Source organism: Cololabis saira, chromosome 3, assembly GCF_033807715.1.
Source record: "Cololabis saira isolate AMF1-May2022 chromosome 3, fColSai1.1, whole genome shotgun sequence".
Classification (NCBI taxonomy): Eukaryota; Metazoa; Chordata; class Actinopteri; order Beloniformes; family Belonidae; genus Cololabis; species Cololabis saira.
In genome coordinates this window covers 22,631,951-22,649,114 of record NC_084589.1, presented here as the reverse complement: position 1 = coordinate 22,649,114, position 17,164 = coordinate 22,631,951, and the positions used below count along the sequence as shown (strand labels likewise).

The following is a 17,164-nucleotide window of genomic DNA, read 5'->3' as shown; positions in this document are numbered from 1 at the left end:
CCATATTTATTATTAATAAACCCACAGCTGAAATCCCCCTTTATATTTATAAATAATTCACACACTCAAAAGCTTGGGGAGCATGGGCGCCCTCCATTTGATGCCACTGAGGCCAATATAATTAAGACTATTGGCTTAAAGTGATGCTGGTGCATGCGTCATCTGTTTGGCCCTCATCTATCTGTCCATCTGTCTGAGCTATAGGAGATCATGCATTTGAATCACAGCTTCGTGCCTTTAGTGACAGACTTTACAGCGTGGATGTTGATTTTATTATCACAGCACAACTGGTGGAGGCACCCCACTGTTTTACAGCTAACCCACAATCTGCCTTCAGTAGCTTCACACATGCACCCTATTGTCTGTAAAAACACACACACACACACACACACACGCACACAAATGTTTGTGAGAGACTGATGAGTGATTTCTTTTGATCACCTGCTCTAAGTGTGTCTATCCAACTTTTACTGTAAGCTGATAAACTGTTGGAGAAAAATACAAACAACTATTCCTACACAGAAACACACATGTGCACACACTAAAATGCAGTCACGCTCATTTAACCATGTGCTCAGTCACACTAACCTGGGTTGGCTTCCCAGCTGTGCAAGCTGTTTCCTCCATCAACATGTGTTTACTGGCAGGGGACCCTTATGTTTGCATTAGAGGGAGGCAATAAACAGGAAGGCCAGCCCTGGGGTTTGAAAGCTACTGTTAGGGGGGAACCCTCATGAGGCACGAACCCTAATCACTGCACGGTTCAGTATTTAATTAAATGTAGTGCAAAATGTCAGGAAGAAAGACTCTTTATGTTTGTGGATTATGTGTGGTTGATGGTTTTCTGGAATCCACATATGCTGAAGTCCTCTGTGTCAACGTCTACACTCTTTGATGAATTTTTCACAATCTTACGGAGCTGCAGCCACCTGGATGGATAAACAGGGCACATGCGTGTCTTTTTATGCACAAAGGGGAGTTGTGTTAATATTAAACCTGCCTGAGTCTATGCTTGATGGAATATACAAATGAATTACTGATTAACCAGATGACTGCGAGGCCTATTATTTTAGCTAATCAATAGATCCTTGAATAAGTAATGAACGACATCAAAGAACAAGCCTATAAACACCCAGCGGCAAGTGATAGACCGCAATGTTTTCATCTCTTATAAAAGCCCAAGCTTTTGTTGAAATATGATAATGATTCAGCGCTCCTCAGTTCACACACACAGCCCTGACAGTGAGCATTAATTACCTGAATAAACCTGAACTTAAAGTTACTGCAGCAACAAAAGCTCAGAGACTGACAACAACACATGGGTTAAATATTCACATTTATACCAGGAAAGCTAAGAAAACAGAAAGCATGTCTGTAATCAAAAGAGTTTTTGCTGCACTGTATTTCTTATCCCACAAATCTTTTACTTCACAAGTGTTTCATTAGATTATTACACAGGTTGGAAAAGAAGTTGATTCTGGTGTAATTAAGCCCTTTTATGGACCACAACTTAATTCACTTCAAATCCACTGGGAATGACTTAGATGCTTAAAGTGACCCTGGGATGGCGGAAAAAGAGAAAAGCCACTTTTGTCGTTTTACTGAGAAGACAAAGAGTTTCTGCATAGTTAAAACAAGAAAAGTGACATGCAGTGTGGAATTTAATTCCAACTCCTGGGCTTCTTTTTAAATCAAACTGTAATTCCCGTATGAATGTAATTAAAAATGTGCTTAGGTTAACAAGTTGAAAATTTAAGAATAAGTGCATATATTGAGATTATGGAGATTAAAGGCTTTACTGTTTTATGAAATACCTGGGGGATATCGAAGTTGACTTGGGATATTAAAAAATTTAGTCCTCAAATTACAGCAGTCTACGTTTTCCTTCGAAACATTAGAATCTGTAGAAGAATGTAGAATGAATGTACTTCCCAGGCTATTGTACGTCTTCCTCTCACTCCCCATTAGGATCCCAGAATTCCAGTTCTCCGAATGGAACAAGTTAATATCTAGATTCATCTGGGCAGGCGCAAAACCTAGGATAAAACTCTCCAGCTAGATAAAGAGCGAGGAGGTCTTGACCTGCCTGACTTTAAACAGTACTATTATGCAGCTCAGCTGAGATACATTGTCTACTGGTGTTCCCCAGAATATCAAGCCAAATGGAAGAAATATTGAACTTAAACTAGATAAAGTGCCACCCGCTGCTAGATTAGGGGGGAAAGAATGTATAGATCAAAAGGAAGATAATACAATCTTGAGAAACATTTTGAAAACATGATTTGAGATTGTTAAGAAAAACAAAATGGAGGGGGACAGTAAATTATTAATATGGCCCTCTCATTCCCCCGACTTTGGCCCCAAGTTATTTGATGACACATTTATTAGGTGGTCAGAGAGGAGCATAACAGCAATATGTACACTTGTTGAAGGAAAAACTTTTAAGAACTTTGATAAACTCAAACGAGAGTTTAAACTTGAAAACAGAGATCTGTACCGTTATTTACAGCTACGTAACTTTTATGACAAGGAAGTGAATAGGTATTTATACGCGGAAACTAATGAGATGATTGTATTTTTGATGGGCACATATAAAAGAACCCCCTCAAAGACTGTATCAAAACTGTAGCTGTCTCCAAAAAAGTAATGGAAGAAACTCATTATATATTAAATCAAAATGGGAACAAGAATTCAATATTGTATTGTCAGAGAGTGTTGGCTTTCCATATGCAACACACAGCAATCTTCAACTAGTTTGAGAAGATGGCGAAAATTCGGATGGAAAAATCTCATACGCTTTTTTATCACTCCACACATCACTAAACAAACACAACAACAACAGAATTGTTGGTAAGGGTGTGCTCATGTAGTAGCCAATCATTCTCATATCTTTTGGACATGTCCAAAAATACAATTATTCTGACATAATGTTATCCAAACAATGGAGGAAATTCTAAATCTAAGAATACCTAAAGACCCAAGGACTGTATATCTGGGACTTACTTATCCCTGTTCAAGTAATTGAAAAGAGAGACATCTACCTCTTCAAAATATTGACTGTTGCTGCTAAAAAGGCCTTGACAAGACTCTGGATGAAAAGTGATCCCCCAGCGCTGAAACAATGGCTAGACATTGTTGAAGAAATATACGCCATGGAAAAATTGACTTTTTGTTTGAGAATTAGAGGAAGGGATTTTGCTCAAAAGTGGCAAAAATGGTCTACATTTTGTTGGGGTTTGACACTTCCCCCCAGTTTTTGAGTTTCAGTTCTGTCCCTCCTGTGTCCCATCTGCCCTGATTGTCTGCACCTGTGTCTCGTTATCCCCTGTGTATATCTGGTCTTCCCCTTCTCCACGTCGGTCCGTACTGTTTGCTCCCTCCATGTCTCCTCTGGTTTTTTGGATTCCTGTTTTTGTTCAGCCTCTGATCCTGCTCTGCAGCGCTTTTGATTTTTGTTTTACTAAATAAATCCTGTTTTGTTGCGAACTCCTGCCTTCTGCTCTCCTGCGCTTGGGTCCTCGACAACCACACCCTGACAAAAAATGGTCTACATTTAAGGTAAAATCCCAGCCATGCCCTTAAAGAAGGGAAAGAAAAGAATGGCAAAAATACTACATCTCCCCCGGGAAGTTATGATGTTATAATTGTTACTATCATTCTTTATTTTTATTTATTTATTTTTCTCTTTCCTTTCTGTGAAACTTGAAAAAGATAAAATAAAAAATATAAAAAAAAAAGAAAATCTGTAGAAGATTATAAATCAAGTCTCTTCCCATCCCGAATGTAGGAGCCTCATTTAACTGAGATGAACTGTTTTAAATATCCTAGTGAGCCCGCTCAGCCAATAGCGGCCCCCCCGGGCCCGGGGGTGGAGGAGCTCCCAGTCAGAGCCTGCCAGGCTGGTGAACCCCACCAACACATGACTGTCACCGCGCATTTCCACTAGGCAGGAGGGAGGGCGAAGTAAACCGAGGAGACCCGTCGGAGTAGAGAGAGTGTGGAGTGTGTGAGGAGGAGGTGGTGTGTGTCACAGTAGAGCTCCAGACTCCAGCGAGAGGCAACTTGGCCGGGGTGATCAGTGCGCGCCGTGGTGGTGGAGCAGAGACCGCTTCAGAGCGCAGCTCACACTGGACTGTGGATGAACCTTGACTGAAACGCCCGAACCACTAATGGACTGCTAGAGAGCAGAGGAGGAGGCAAAAAAGGCTCCGGAGCGGACCCCGGAGGAGAAGCTCATGCAGAGGGGGGAAAGTTACCAACTGTGGAGATGTATTAAATGAGAGTTCATAAACTGCTCGGAGCATTCAGAGTGATCTCTGTTTAGCTGGATGGTATTATAGACGAATCTCAGTGCGCTTGTCCGTCCAGCTAATCCTGATCCTGGTGCCGCGGTCGCACACACGGAGCAAGAACCGAACTACGCAACACAGTCCGCGGCCAGGGTTACTAAAATGCCATCTCTATACCTCATCTTTTGCCTTACGGTCACAGGTAAGACGCGTTTTTTTGCTCCTCAATAGTTGGGCATGCAAGTGTGTGTTGATGGAGAAGACGCGCTGCGCTCCGGCGCTGCGTCAAGCCTGAATTATGGTTCTGCGTTAAATCGACGCAGGGGTACGGCGTAGGGTACGCAGCGACACGGCGTACCCTACGCCGTAGGCTCTGCGTTGGTGTAACGCGGAACCATAAATCAGCCTTCAGGCTCGGTGCGCTGGTTCAGCGGGGCAGCTGCTCTGCTGCAATGCAACATTTCACTGCTGTAAGTTGTCGCTAAATGTTTAACTGGCTTTCAAAGTGTGATTCCGTGACTGTAGAGGATTTTGAAACCGAAAAGGAGTTGCAAGCGGCAATTTGTTTAGGTTTGCTGAGATTGTTTTTTTTTTTTTGTTCTGTGCAAATACGGAATTTCGGAGAGAGGCGAGTCTCTATATTCTCTAGCTGTGGTTTCGTGGCGCACGGACGAAAAGTTAAACTTACAAGGGCTGACTGAAAAATTAAAAACAAAAACAAGAAAATGAATGAAACGTGTCAGGGTGCAATGTCTAGTCCGCTCGCTCCCGTGTCCACCGACAACAAAAGCACGCCAGGACAGAACAAGTCGTTGATGAAGAGGCAGCTCCGCGCTTTGCATCTTCTCCGGTCGGATGTGCCCAGAGGGGACCGCACTGATTTTCATTAAACAAAAGCGTGATGGGATTTGCTCTGCTATCATATACCTGGACTAGAAGTTAATTCAACGCATTCAGAAAGAAGACAAAAGGTGCGCAGTCTATCTTTGTGCTGGCTCAAGGCAGATGCAGGGTGGCGAGAGGAGAGAAAGAGGGAGTGAGCAGGGGATGGAGACTGACTGACAAATTGCAAGACAGAGCGTTTGTTTTTCTTGATTCAGACAGAGGCGAACACCTGTCTCCCCCTTCACCCACTCTCATGCTCACACTCTCACACCATGACCCTCTGCTGCTTTTGGTTTCCAGACTTGATTTCAAAGTTTCTCTTGCTGGAGTCTTATGACGAAACGCATTAGGACACGAGTGTCAATGAAAGTTGCAGCTTGATGGAAAAACTACATAAATTAAATATGAAAAGTAATTAATTAGTGCTCTCTAATTTCCCCCCGCTTTCACTTCCTCTGATTTCCACCTCTGCATCAGCATGTCAAATTTATTATTAAAGTCCTGAGAACGAATTCAGACAAAATGACAAGGAATTAAACATACAGTATATTGATTAGGGAGCCTTTAGGAGGAGCTTGCACAATTTTGATTTATTTGATCTCATAAGGAGTGCAAATTAGATTTAAGGGCTGATGCGCAAGAACAGGACACTGGAACAAAGCCCCTTTTGATTTAATAATGGATTTTAGTATCGTTGCCTCAGCAAGAGACAGTTGTTTTAGTTTCTTACCTCAGCAAATGGCGAAGAGTGCCCTCATGGCCATTTGCTGCGCATTCATCGTCACCTCCAGCTTCTGGTTCCGCATGGTTTTACCATTATTCAAAGCTCAGGGGAGGGATGTGGCACCAGTAAACCTCCGCTCCCTGACAGACTAGCAACAGCTGGATGAGAAGACGCTGCCAGACAGACAGCGGGATATACCCCCCCACCCTCGACCCCAATGCGCACATGAACAAACATTAACCCCACACGCTCCCGCTCTCTCTCTTGCTGCACCCACAAATACACACAAATAATGAAAATGGCAACAGCTGCCCTAATTAGAACCTAAGAGACCCCAGACCTCATTTACAGTGTCACTCTATTACAGAGTCACAGATGCTCCAATGAGTGTCACAATTTGACCACAACTCCTGGCTTCCCGTTGAAATGAGTGTATGGCATGTTGCATACATTTTTATGAATGTAGTCTTGCACAACACAGATAATTTACTTTCTGGGAAGGCTCCCAAAGGAATTGGATTTAACACTGCATCAGTATTCTGAGTAATCTTCAGCTCTTCTTTGGAACCTTTTGCTTTGGGTCGCTTTCGTCTCATCGGGCCAAGTTCAAAGGCTGTGAGCTGAGATTACAAGTTTCTCTCCGTTCCTCTTAAGTTGAGACACCGCTCGTGTCTCACTATAGTGTAATGCTGAGGAAATTTTCCACCTTGCCTCTTGTCAGAGCTCTTTTGCCCGGTTACAAAAAAGTGTGACTGTCAAACATGAGGACATGAGAGTGAATCTGCTTAATGGGCCTCAGGGAGAAAGCATACTTTCACCAAAAGTTAGGAAAAAAAACCTTTCTCACAGTCATACCTCTCGCAGGCACACACCGACTCACATGTAGAACTGAAATGTTAGTAGGAAGTGATGAATCCATGCAAGCTGAGCACACTCCCCTCCACCGTGTCATCTTCCCTTTCCCCATTACCAGAGATCCCTCTTTTCTACAAGGAGCGCGGCTTTGCTTGTGGATGCAGAGACAACTGGGCCCCAGAGGTTTGTTTTAAGGAGCTGCACATATTTTATGGTGCTCTAAGATCTTTGAAATCTTGTAGGGAGGCAGCATGGGAAGAGTTTTTACAGTTTAAGATGAGACTGGGGGCTGAAGAAGATTTTAAGCAACGGATAAGGCTTGGATGTGTCACCAGTGTCTTGGTGATTAAGCAGACAGGCAGTCACAGAAACACCAAAGAAAACCGCTGAGCATTGTTAACCTCTTCTCCATCTTGTTATTCTTGTCACACTAACATGGTCACACTCTCTTTCTCTTGCTTTATTGTGTTCTTTATCCTCTGTCATGTCCAGTGATTGTTTATGCGTCTATGATAAAAAGACTGGTGATAAAGTAGAAAGTTGGAAGCAAGAGCTGCAGCCAGCCACGGAGGGGTGTGTTAGTGCACGAGGTGCACTCTACTGCTGACACAGCACAATCTGAACACAACTGAATCTTAATAAGTGAGTTGTATTTTTTTTAAGAGACAGTCCTGACAAAGATATTGATATTTTTTGGTCCGCTTGATTTACTAGTTCAGCTCTGTGTTGTGGTTTTCTCGTGGGGAGTTGTTTTGCTCATTCTCCTAAAAGAACATGTAATATCTAGATTGCTCCACAACAACTCAAAATGTTTCGCAAATAAAGGCTCAAAAATTGCCCATGTACTACATTTTATTTGGTTGTTTTCCTTCAGAGACTCAGTTTATGTCTCACCACATGTTGATGGAAGACGTCTGGTATCCTGATATGACTTCCTGCACAATATCATTGACGTTCAACGTTCGACTTCACCCGTCATCACCCATCGAGAAAGGAAGGAGTGGTGGGAGGTGTAGCCCATGAACTTCCATGCAGGAGACCCCGTTTTAACAGTCAAATTAAATTTCTGCTTCACTTTCAATTATGATTTTTCCCTATTCTCGTTTGCTTTCAATCAGAAACCATTAGAGCAAGTTAAAATTACTTGGTTATTCTTAGAGCCAATAAACAGTTTAGATTGTACAAAATACAGAGTCAGGGTTAGAATGTAGTCCACCTCTGGATACAAGTGACACATTTTTGTCACATGAGCGCTTCCTGACAGAAGACATCAGTCTATGGGGATGTTGCCATTTTAAAACTTGTTATCACTGACTGTGACACAATAACATTTTTGTAGATGCGGACAAATGTCATCATTACGCATTTTCTGGTGAGACTAGACTCTGTTTCTTGGTGAATCTGAGTTTTCTTGACACATGTACACAGTAATGAATGACTCATATCGTTAATGGCCGGGGTTTTTTTTGGTCTCATCCTGAAGAACTGTCTCGCACGCACTGCATTGTCTTTCTCCCCTCTTCATATCCTTATTTTCCACCTTCCCCCCACATTTCTGATAGAAACTGGAAGGGGAAAGGAAACAATGGGGTTTCATGATGTTGTATGTCTCTAATCAGCTTTGCCACGTGCGTAAACACAGATAAAGAACTTGGCATTTTGTCCCGAGGGCTCTGTTATCAGCTGTTAGCAACTTCGCTGGATGTGTGCGCTGGTTCGACGCAATACAGGAATCCAAAGTAACCAGGTAGCAAACTGTTGATGGCACTTGGCCTCTTCCAGTTTTATTTTTACCTCTGCTCGCCCATCCTCTTTTCGTCTTCATTCTCTCCTTATGTCTGTCTCCGCGCATCCTCTCGTCTTCCTCTGGGGTAGTCGGAGGATCCGGGGAGGAAATGAAAGAGAATGGGACAATGGAGGGCCATGTCAGCTTCCTGCCATTGCCTGGAGTCTTCTTCACCAATTATGACTCCTCGGGCTCTATCATCAACATACAGACTGGTGGGGACAGCACAAAATTGTTTACTCTTTTATTCTTCTGTGCAAACACAGTAATGGAAAGACAAGAGAGAGGGAGAGAGCGGAATTAATTTGGTGCATGTCATTAAAACAGCCCCCCGAGGGAAACAGTCACATTTATACAGAGGCAGCTATTTTAAGAAAGACTTATATTGCATTTATCTCCCCTTAAAATGCAAGTGTCACTTCCTTCTAGAAAGATGCATCACCTCTCACAGAGACCTTAAACCCAAAAGCCAACATACAACAGCAAAATCACAGCCATAGTGGACCACACACTCATTTTTATTTTCCAATCAATTCCTGCCCAGCAAGACAAGAATTTCATATCTCCTGCAGAGACACGGAAACCAACAGCAAATTGAAATTTATCTTCTGCGTTCCAGCAATATCTGTTCCCGTGTTATCTTTGCCAGCCGCGTTGCTTAACCTTGTATTAGAGATAGCTATACAGATTCTGGCAGCTCAGAGGGATCTCAAGGAAAAGAAAAGTTAAGTCAGGAATACAATCAGACAACATTTATTTAACACCACACGCTGATTTATTTCCAGTCCTTTCTTACTCTTCTTTTATGAAGTTTGATTTTCAGCGGATCGCACTAAGCAGGGGAGCTGAAATATTCAGCGTTGTGCACTGGGGCTTCTGGTGTGTGTGCATATCATCCAGAAATGACTCAAAAGGAGTTCAAGGAAGCAAACCCTCAACACGCAGCCACATTGACAGAGGTCAAGGACACAGCATAGTGGAGCAGTGGATGATAAGCTGAGATGAGTGTCTGGCATCTTCAGGGCTATGTGCTTTTTCTGGCGCGATTAGTCAAAGTCCAACTGTCTAATTAAAGATGCTCCAGCTCCCAGGACATGTTGTCTCCCCCCCCCCAAACTAACTATGGATGAAAAATGCCCTCAAGATATGAGAAGTTACCTGCCTGCTGCTCATTTTATAACTTGTTGATACACTGCTTATTCTCATGAGACCACAGAGTCCAACTTCTCGGTGTAACTTCTCCAATATCCCTCTTTTTATCCATCCTCACTGTCAGTTAAAATCTCCAGGAATGCCAGGGCTAATATTGTGATAGGGGCTCAAATCTTAACCAAAATAGTAATTTGGCTGTGGCTCGGACCGCTCTCTGTTGTCACAGGGGGCTCTGCGAGGGGTAAAAGAAAGTGTAGCCGTTAGGGATGGGCGGTATGGACAAAAAAATGTATCACAATCATTTCTGGCATTTATCCCGATAACGATAAGAAAAATACCAATACAAAGACATCATCAACGGGAATTTATCCTTCTTTCTTTCTTTCTTTCTTTCTTTCTTTCTTTCTTTCTTTCTTTCTTTCTTTCTTTCTTTCTTTCTTTCTTTCTTTCTTTCTTTCTTTCTTTCTTTTTAGGCTCATTTCTTCTTTCTTTCTTTCTTTCTTTCTTTCTTTCTTTCTTTCTTTCTTTCTTTCTTTCTTTCTTTCTTTCTTTCTTTCTTTCTTTCTTTCTTTCTTTCTTTTTAGGCTCATTTCTTCTTTCTTTCTTTCTTTCTTTCTTTTAGGCTCATATCTATCTTTCTTTCTTTCTTTCTGTCTTTCTTTCTTTCTTTTAGGCTCATATCTTTCTTTCTTTCTTTCTTTTTTTCTTTCTTTCTTTTAGGCTCATATCTTTCTTTCTTTCTTTTTTTCTTTCTTTCTTTTAGGCTCATATCTTTCTTTCTTTCTTTCTTTCTTTCTTTCTTTCTTTCTTTCTTTCTTTCTTTCTTTCTTTTAGGCTCATATCTTTCTTTCTTTCTTTCTTTTTTTCTTTCTTTCTTTTAGGCTCATATCTTTCTTTCTTTCTTTTTTTCTTTCTTTCTTTTAGGCTCATATCTTTCTTTCTTTCTTTCTTTCTTTCTTTCTTTCTTTCTTTCTTTCTTTCTTTCTTTCTTTCTTTCTTTTAGGCTCATATCTTTCTTTCTTTCTTTCTTTCTTTCTTTTAGGCTCATATCTTTCTTTCTTTCAGGCTCTTTCTTTATGGCTCATTTCCTTCCTTCCTTCCTTCCTTCCTTCCTTCCTTCCTTCCTTCCTTCCTTCCTTCCTTCCTTCCTTCCTTCCTTCCTTCCTTCCTTCCTTCCTTCCTTCCTTCCTTCCTTCCTTCCTTCCTTCCTTCACGTACGTTGTGCGTGGATTTAACGCAGAACCATAAATCAGCTTTACACAAAAACGTCATCAATGGGAATTTATCGTTTTTACCGCAAGATAACACATTCTTACCGTGGGGGATTGTTTTGACGGTATATCGTGAACGGTAAAATATCACCCATTACTAGTAGCCGTGTCTTTTGTTTCCATTTTTCAGTGAAGAATCTGGAACAGGGCTGAGACACTCCACCCTGGGAGGTCTGCGAGAGATGGCAGACAATTTGCCATCAACTCAGGGAATGTCAGTCAAAGTTTATTGACCGAGCTTTTAATTGAATCTTGCTCAGTGGCAAAACACGATAATGCTATTGAGCAGAGCAGAGATGTGAGCAGCAGCAAAGTGTGCGGGTGGTTGATGTGTGGAGCAGTTGAACTGGTAGGAGGGCAAGGTGTGGCTCTCTCCTGCTGTCTGCTGGGGTGAAGAAAGCCGATGCAAAGACAACAATGGGCTCAGCATGATAACAGGGGGAGGGAGAATCAGAAAGAAAAGGAAGGCAGAGGGGTCAAAGGGATTTACTGCCAGGAGCCTAGCATTTCAGGTAATGGATATGCTTGTATTGGTGTAAAGCAAACCTGCTGTTTTTCTTCCAGCTCGACAGAGGTGAAAAAACAACAAAGGAGAAAACTGACTGCAAGTCTGAGGGGGATTAATAGAAAGTTGATATTTCAACACCCCAGGTTAAACATCAGATCTTGAATGTACACTTGGGCACGGAGACAGTGATTGTTTGCGTGTGTGTGTGTGTGAACGCGTATATAGCGGGTGTGTGAGGGTTAGGGAAGAGAGGTGCATTGCTTCTTCTGTCACATTCCTGTAAAGATGCTGCAGGGAGGGCAGGAACACATGGCTAAGTGTTTCCCAAGCTGGCTGAGGTAAAACCTAACACCCCTCCTGGAGGAAGCAGCCCAACCATTGTTCCAGCACGCTGCACCCATCTGACGGAGGCATCCTGGCGCTGTGCAGATCCCAGGGGGCTGGAAAGAGAACGAAACTCGGGAGGAGAGGGACCGATTGTTCCCTTCTCTCACTATCCACAGATGGGGCTATGGCACAGGATGCTCGCTGTTTGTTTTAAAGAGTCTCAGGCGTTTGCTTTGCAGTCATGGTATATAGAATGCTCTGGGGGAAAGTGGAGGAGAGATTACCACTGGGGACAACAGCAGGGAAAGGGAAAGAGACAAGCATAGAGAGAAGTAAAAAAGAGCGGGACAGAGAAAAGAGCTTGCTTAATATGTTGTCAGTGTGAATGTAGTGTCATTGCCAAGAAGGGAAGATGGATGATACAGCCTTACAATGATAGGGTAGTTGGCGAGAGCGAGCTCAAGTCCTCCCCTGTTTCCAAACAGAGACATATAGAGCTGGAGATAATGGAGAATGGAGGAAGAATAAAGAGAGTGAGAGGGAAGGAGGGAAACAGGAAGGGATGAGATGCAGTGAACTCTGGCTGCATCCATCATGTGGTTTGGTGCAGAAGCCATTTGTACCTATTGTTCTCCATAATTTGTTTTCTCAGAGCCTGCAGCAGGAGGGGTGATGGGGGGGACACAAAAGTACGTTAGCCATTTATTTTTTCACTAATTACATAAGTGAGACAGCATAATTAGACGTATAGCTAAACAGACAATGGGCTGAGAGGGAGATGCTCCGAGGGAGATAGGCGGGGAGGTGTGGATGAATTCAAATAGTTTAGAGGCATGGCCCTCTATTTCACATTCAAGCGCAGAGGAGAACATGTTAAAAGGAGTAAAGGGGATGGAAAAGGGATAAAGGGAAAGGAAAGGGGCGAGTAAAGGAGTCGGGGCGATGGGAAGGATAAAAGATGAGAGGGAGGCAGAAAAGCCGTCTTCACAGACTGCACTTTGAGGTGCGGCCCAATGCTACTGGAATAGTCACCTCATTTAATACACCTGCTCAGCAGGAGAGGAAAGAGCCATATAAGAAGATGGTGTATGTAAAAGGAGAAAAGGGCAAAAGAGAAGAGAGGAAAGAGGAGACAGATCTCATCTCGGCCCCTTCAGATCAAAGCCGTGGAGTGGCTACAGAGAGCTGTTTGTTGTGGCTTGTTTGGGAGGTTCTCCGTCTTTGTGAGGTCACGGGTTCATCTGGTCCTCTATTTTGCTCCGGCAGAATTACACTTACAACTCATGCCAAAATCTTCAAAGGCTACATATCCTGCAAACACTGTCTAAAAAGAATGTGTGAGCTGTTGGATCTATAGGAAAGCTGATGAGCAGACAGAGGGTGTTTTTGCGAAAAAAAAAGAAAAAGAAAGCTACAATTATCAACTAGGGCTGTTCAAATGCCCAAAAATAAAATCTCAATTTTTTTCTCTCAAAATCCGATTTTCGATTACGATTACGATTATTTTGTGAATTGACAAAAGGCAAAGAAATGATTTCAAATATGCTGTTTTTTTATTGAACATTTGCCCCATTGGGCTTTAAGTGCAAACTTTGCTCTTATTAAACCAAAAATGAATGAATAAAGTGCAAAACTCTGTAAAATAAGTTGAAAAAAAGTTTTAAAAAATATAATAAAATATAAAGTTTTATCTCTGAAAAAAAAAATCAGCAAATCAGCACTTGCAGACATACAGTAAGTTATATTTCCAATTAAATAAAACAAGACATTTTCTAATTAAACTAAGCTGGGTCTTTGCATGCTAAATAATAATGCAACCCATGAAGGAGGTAGAGGTGTGTGATGTCAGTCATTACATTTGCTATTCACATTTGCAAGTTTTTTGCAAGGAACACGAGCCGGTCTGCCCGGTGGCATGTTCCAACGCCCCCTCCTACACTAAAGAGCCTCTCCCATGGGGCACTTGTTGCAGGTATTGAGAGGTATTTCCATCAATCGTTAATATGGTATCAATCATTAATATGTGTGCAGACAAGGTAAAAAAAAATAAAAAAAAGTGAAAAATCGATTTTACGATTTTCACGTTTTAACATCGTTCTAATTACATAATCGCGATTACGATTTAAAATCAATTAATCGAACAGCCCTATTATCAACTAACTAGACTGCTTGTAGCTCTTTACGCGGTAATACACTCGTGCATCTCCTCAGGTTCCCGTGGAGGCCGTGCTTGGGGGTGTTGGGCGTGTCACTAGGTTTTTAGAGCTGTAGTACATGGAAAGATAAACAGGCACTTAATGAAGCCATTCAATCACAGGTCAGATAAAACAGCTGACTAAAGATTTAGGAGCTTGTCAGACCTGATTGGAGGTCTATTGAAAATGGCAGAGAGAAGCTCTTGAGTTGTCACACTTTAGATTAACCATTCACCACACTATAAACCTCAGCTTAGCTATTCCTCTCTGTCTAAATAGTCCTCCAACACATACAGTATACTGACTCCGTGACTGGCCTGGGGAGTTTTTTAAAAGCCAATTTAAACTCAAGCCTTTGTTTAACCGCTGAGGAATTCAAGCAGAGACGTATTGTATTTGTTGTGTGTGGAAATGTGTATGTGGGTTCTTTTTTATGGCCTAAGCCTAAGTTTTGCGTGAGCTGTCTCAGAGAATGGTGTTTTGTCCAAAAGAACCGGGTGTATAAGTGAACTGGCACAGACCAGTTTTGGGGAGAAAGAGAGGTTGCATGAGAGAAATCAATGGCTCAGTTCAACCTATTACAGCCATGACTGTTGCTATAACGCTGAGGAAATGGACACTGGTCATGTGGATCCCGTTTACACCTCCGGGCTTGGATCACAACTAAAGCTCTGATTCATTTTCTTCAGGCTTTGATTTTTTTGATTTTTTTTTTTTAAGTACTCTGACGATTTCAAAGGCTCTCACATGATGGTGACGAAGGAAAAGATTTGTCCATTTTGTCAAGAAAAAAACTCTATTCTACCAAGTTTGCCAAAGGACAAACATAACACTGGGCTGCAATTTTCCTCAACAAATAATGACTCTTCTAGGCTCTACTACTTCCATCCATTGCCTCTTTGATCCCAGGTAATGTGTTAACAAGCAGTGGGTATATGGAATACCAATAACCTTAGTATGTGTATTCACACTGAGGTGTGCGAGTGTGTATTTGCAAATGCATGGCTTTTGGTGTGTGCATGTGTGTTTTCACACCAATTAATGAATTGCTTTATATGCTAGCTGAGGCGACGATGGCTTGTCTCCAGTGGGGCAACGCTTTTTTCCCTTCTGTGTCTGCCACAACCCATGATGGTCTGGGCCCTCTCTCACACTAACGCTTTAATGAGCCCAGTCTAATTAGTGCTTGTGGCTTTGTGCAGGGGACCCCAGAAACCACATCACCATTGTGAGTTGGCCTAATCAGGGGACCACTCAAACCCAGAGGACCTACTGCTTGAGTCAGAAATCATACAGAGACCAGCTCACACTCAAATTAGTTTGCCAGTTAATATGGATAAAAATGCAAAAGGGGAGGAAAGAAGTGGTTGTATTTTCAGATGTGTGACCTCTCACAATCAGCTTTTCACTCGACTCCATCCATTTAGCTCCTTCACTCCCTCAGGTGGTGCTCCTCCCGAGGGCAGAGCAGAAAAATGATTTTACTCTCCATCATCCTTCCTCTTCACTGCAGATAATTCAATCTATGTAATATAAAATAATCTCTCTCAATTCTTCAGCCTATTTTAACCTGATCTCTCAAATAGCTACCTCTGGGGGGGAAGCGCCCTGTTCTACCTTGTTAGGAGAGAAGAGGAGACGGCGAGTGAGACGCAGCCCAAGGAAGCTTTCTAAAGGTTGCTTTTAAAAGGCTCTGTCTGCCGTTCTCATGGGCTGTATTGTATATGTAACGGAGGGCAAACTGATTCAAAGAGGAAAGAAAATAAAGGAAATTCAGAGATACAAATGGAGGACTGAAGCGATCTGTGTGGAAAGAGAGGATGGGAGTTGCCGCACTTGAGGTCTGGGGCTCTAACTTGCGTCCCACAGCACTTAACATGCCCCTAGCCATCTCTCCTGACAGTTAATTAGAATCCAATAAGGTTGCCGCCTGTTGGTCATTGTTCCTCCAGAGTGTTTACCCTTTCCAGAGGCTCCATTCGCTGCTTAATCTTCCGAGAAGCTGAATGTCAATAGGTCAGGCCAAGACTCCAGAGCCCTGAGAGGGACGCCGAGATGGAGCAAAAGGGGGAAGTAGAGAGGATCGGGAGGGGGGGTGGATCAAGGAAAGGGGTCATTTTTTCCCTCTTTCTCTTCAGTACTTCTGTCTGCCGTTACATTCTCATAGCCCCCCCCCCCCCCCCCCCCCCCCCACCAAAGCAACGCATCTCCTCTTCTCGTCTTTTCTTCTCACTTCTAATCCGTCCTCTTGATTGTTCTAAGCTGCTTTCAGCCGGTCCCTGGGAGGGTGAAAGGGAGGCGGGTGAGGTAGTGGTGGGGAGTTGGAGTCTGTTTTAATTAAGATTTAAAAGATGGCTCTCTTAAGAAGGGAGATTTAAGAGCAGGATGGACAAAGAAAAATAAATGAATAAAGGTAGGGCAGATTCTACGGTTAGAGTCTGCAAAAAACAGAAAATAGGCAAAGAGGGAAAGTTAAAAAGCCCACTTCATGCATGTTGCCGTGCATGTCACAAAGACGGTCACACACACACACAGGCAGACAGTGGCGCATTCAAGTGGTTAAAAGTGTTTTTTTTCTTCTTCATTTGCAATCACGCGGCACAATCTATAAAGATTGATCTCGACTTCCTGTGATTCATACCGTATCCTTTGAGAGTGATATAGGAGCAGTGGTAGCCAGCAGGCAAGCTGAGGGAGTTATCTACACACTCTTTCTAATGATCGATCATCTCTCCAGATGGGCTTAAGAGCCTGTAACGCTTCACTTGTTTATCAGAACTCCAAACCTGAGCTTTCTCAGTAGCTGTGAACACTAAAAAAGTATGGCTTCACAAATATTCAGACATATTGGCAAAACACAAGAAAAGAAGTCAAGAAAAAAATGTTTAAAGCTAAAAGTTTTATTTTATCGACTATGAAGTATGACCAGGCATGCATGGAAGAAACATTTCTTTATGGTTCTTTTGGAGCAGTAGTGTCACTGTAGTGGGCATCCTGGACTTCCCCTGGAGAGACTTAAAACCCTTATCGCAACATGACAAAAGGAGGTTTCTCTAAACAAGTCTGGCCACCAAAGATACACGCTGTTGCCTCCCGGCGTTGCTTTACTTCTGTCATGCAAACAGTGTACCACTGGAAAAGTGTGCGTTCATTTTTGTGAGTGTGTCACAGC

General features: G+C 42.6%; 1 protein-coding gene across 2 annotated transcripts in view; it reads left to right on the top strand.

The window, feature by feature from the left end:
* The first annotated feature begins 3,932 nt into the window (after positions 1–3,932).
* kirrel3l (kirre like nephrin family adhesion molecule 3, like) overlaps positions 3,933–17,164 on the top strand; it is a 36,828-nt gene continuing 23,596 nt past the window's right edge. For both annotated transcript variants that reach the window (XM_061716601.1, XM_061716599.1), the window contains exon 1: positions 3,933–4,491. In XM_061716601.1, the coding sequence (XP_061572585.1) occupies positions 4,452–4,491 (40 nt within the window). In that variant the 5' untranslated portion in view covers positions 3,933–4,451. The remainder of the gene's footprint in view (positions 4,492–17,164) is intronic.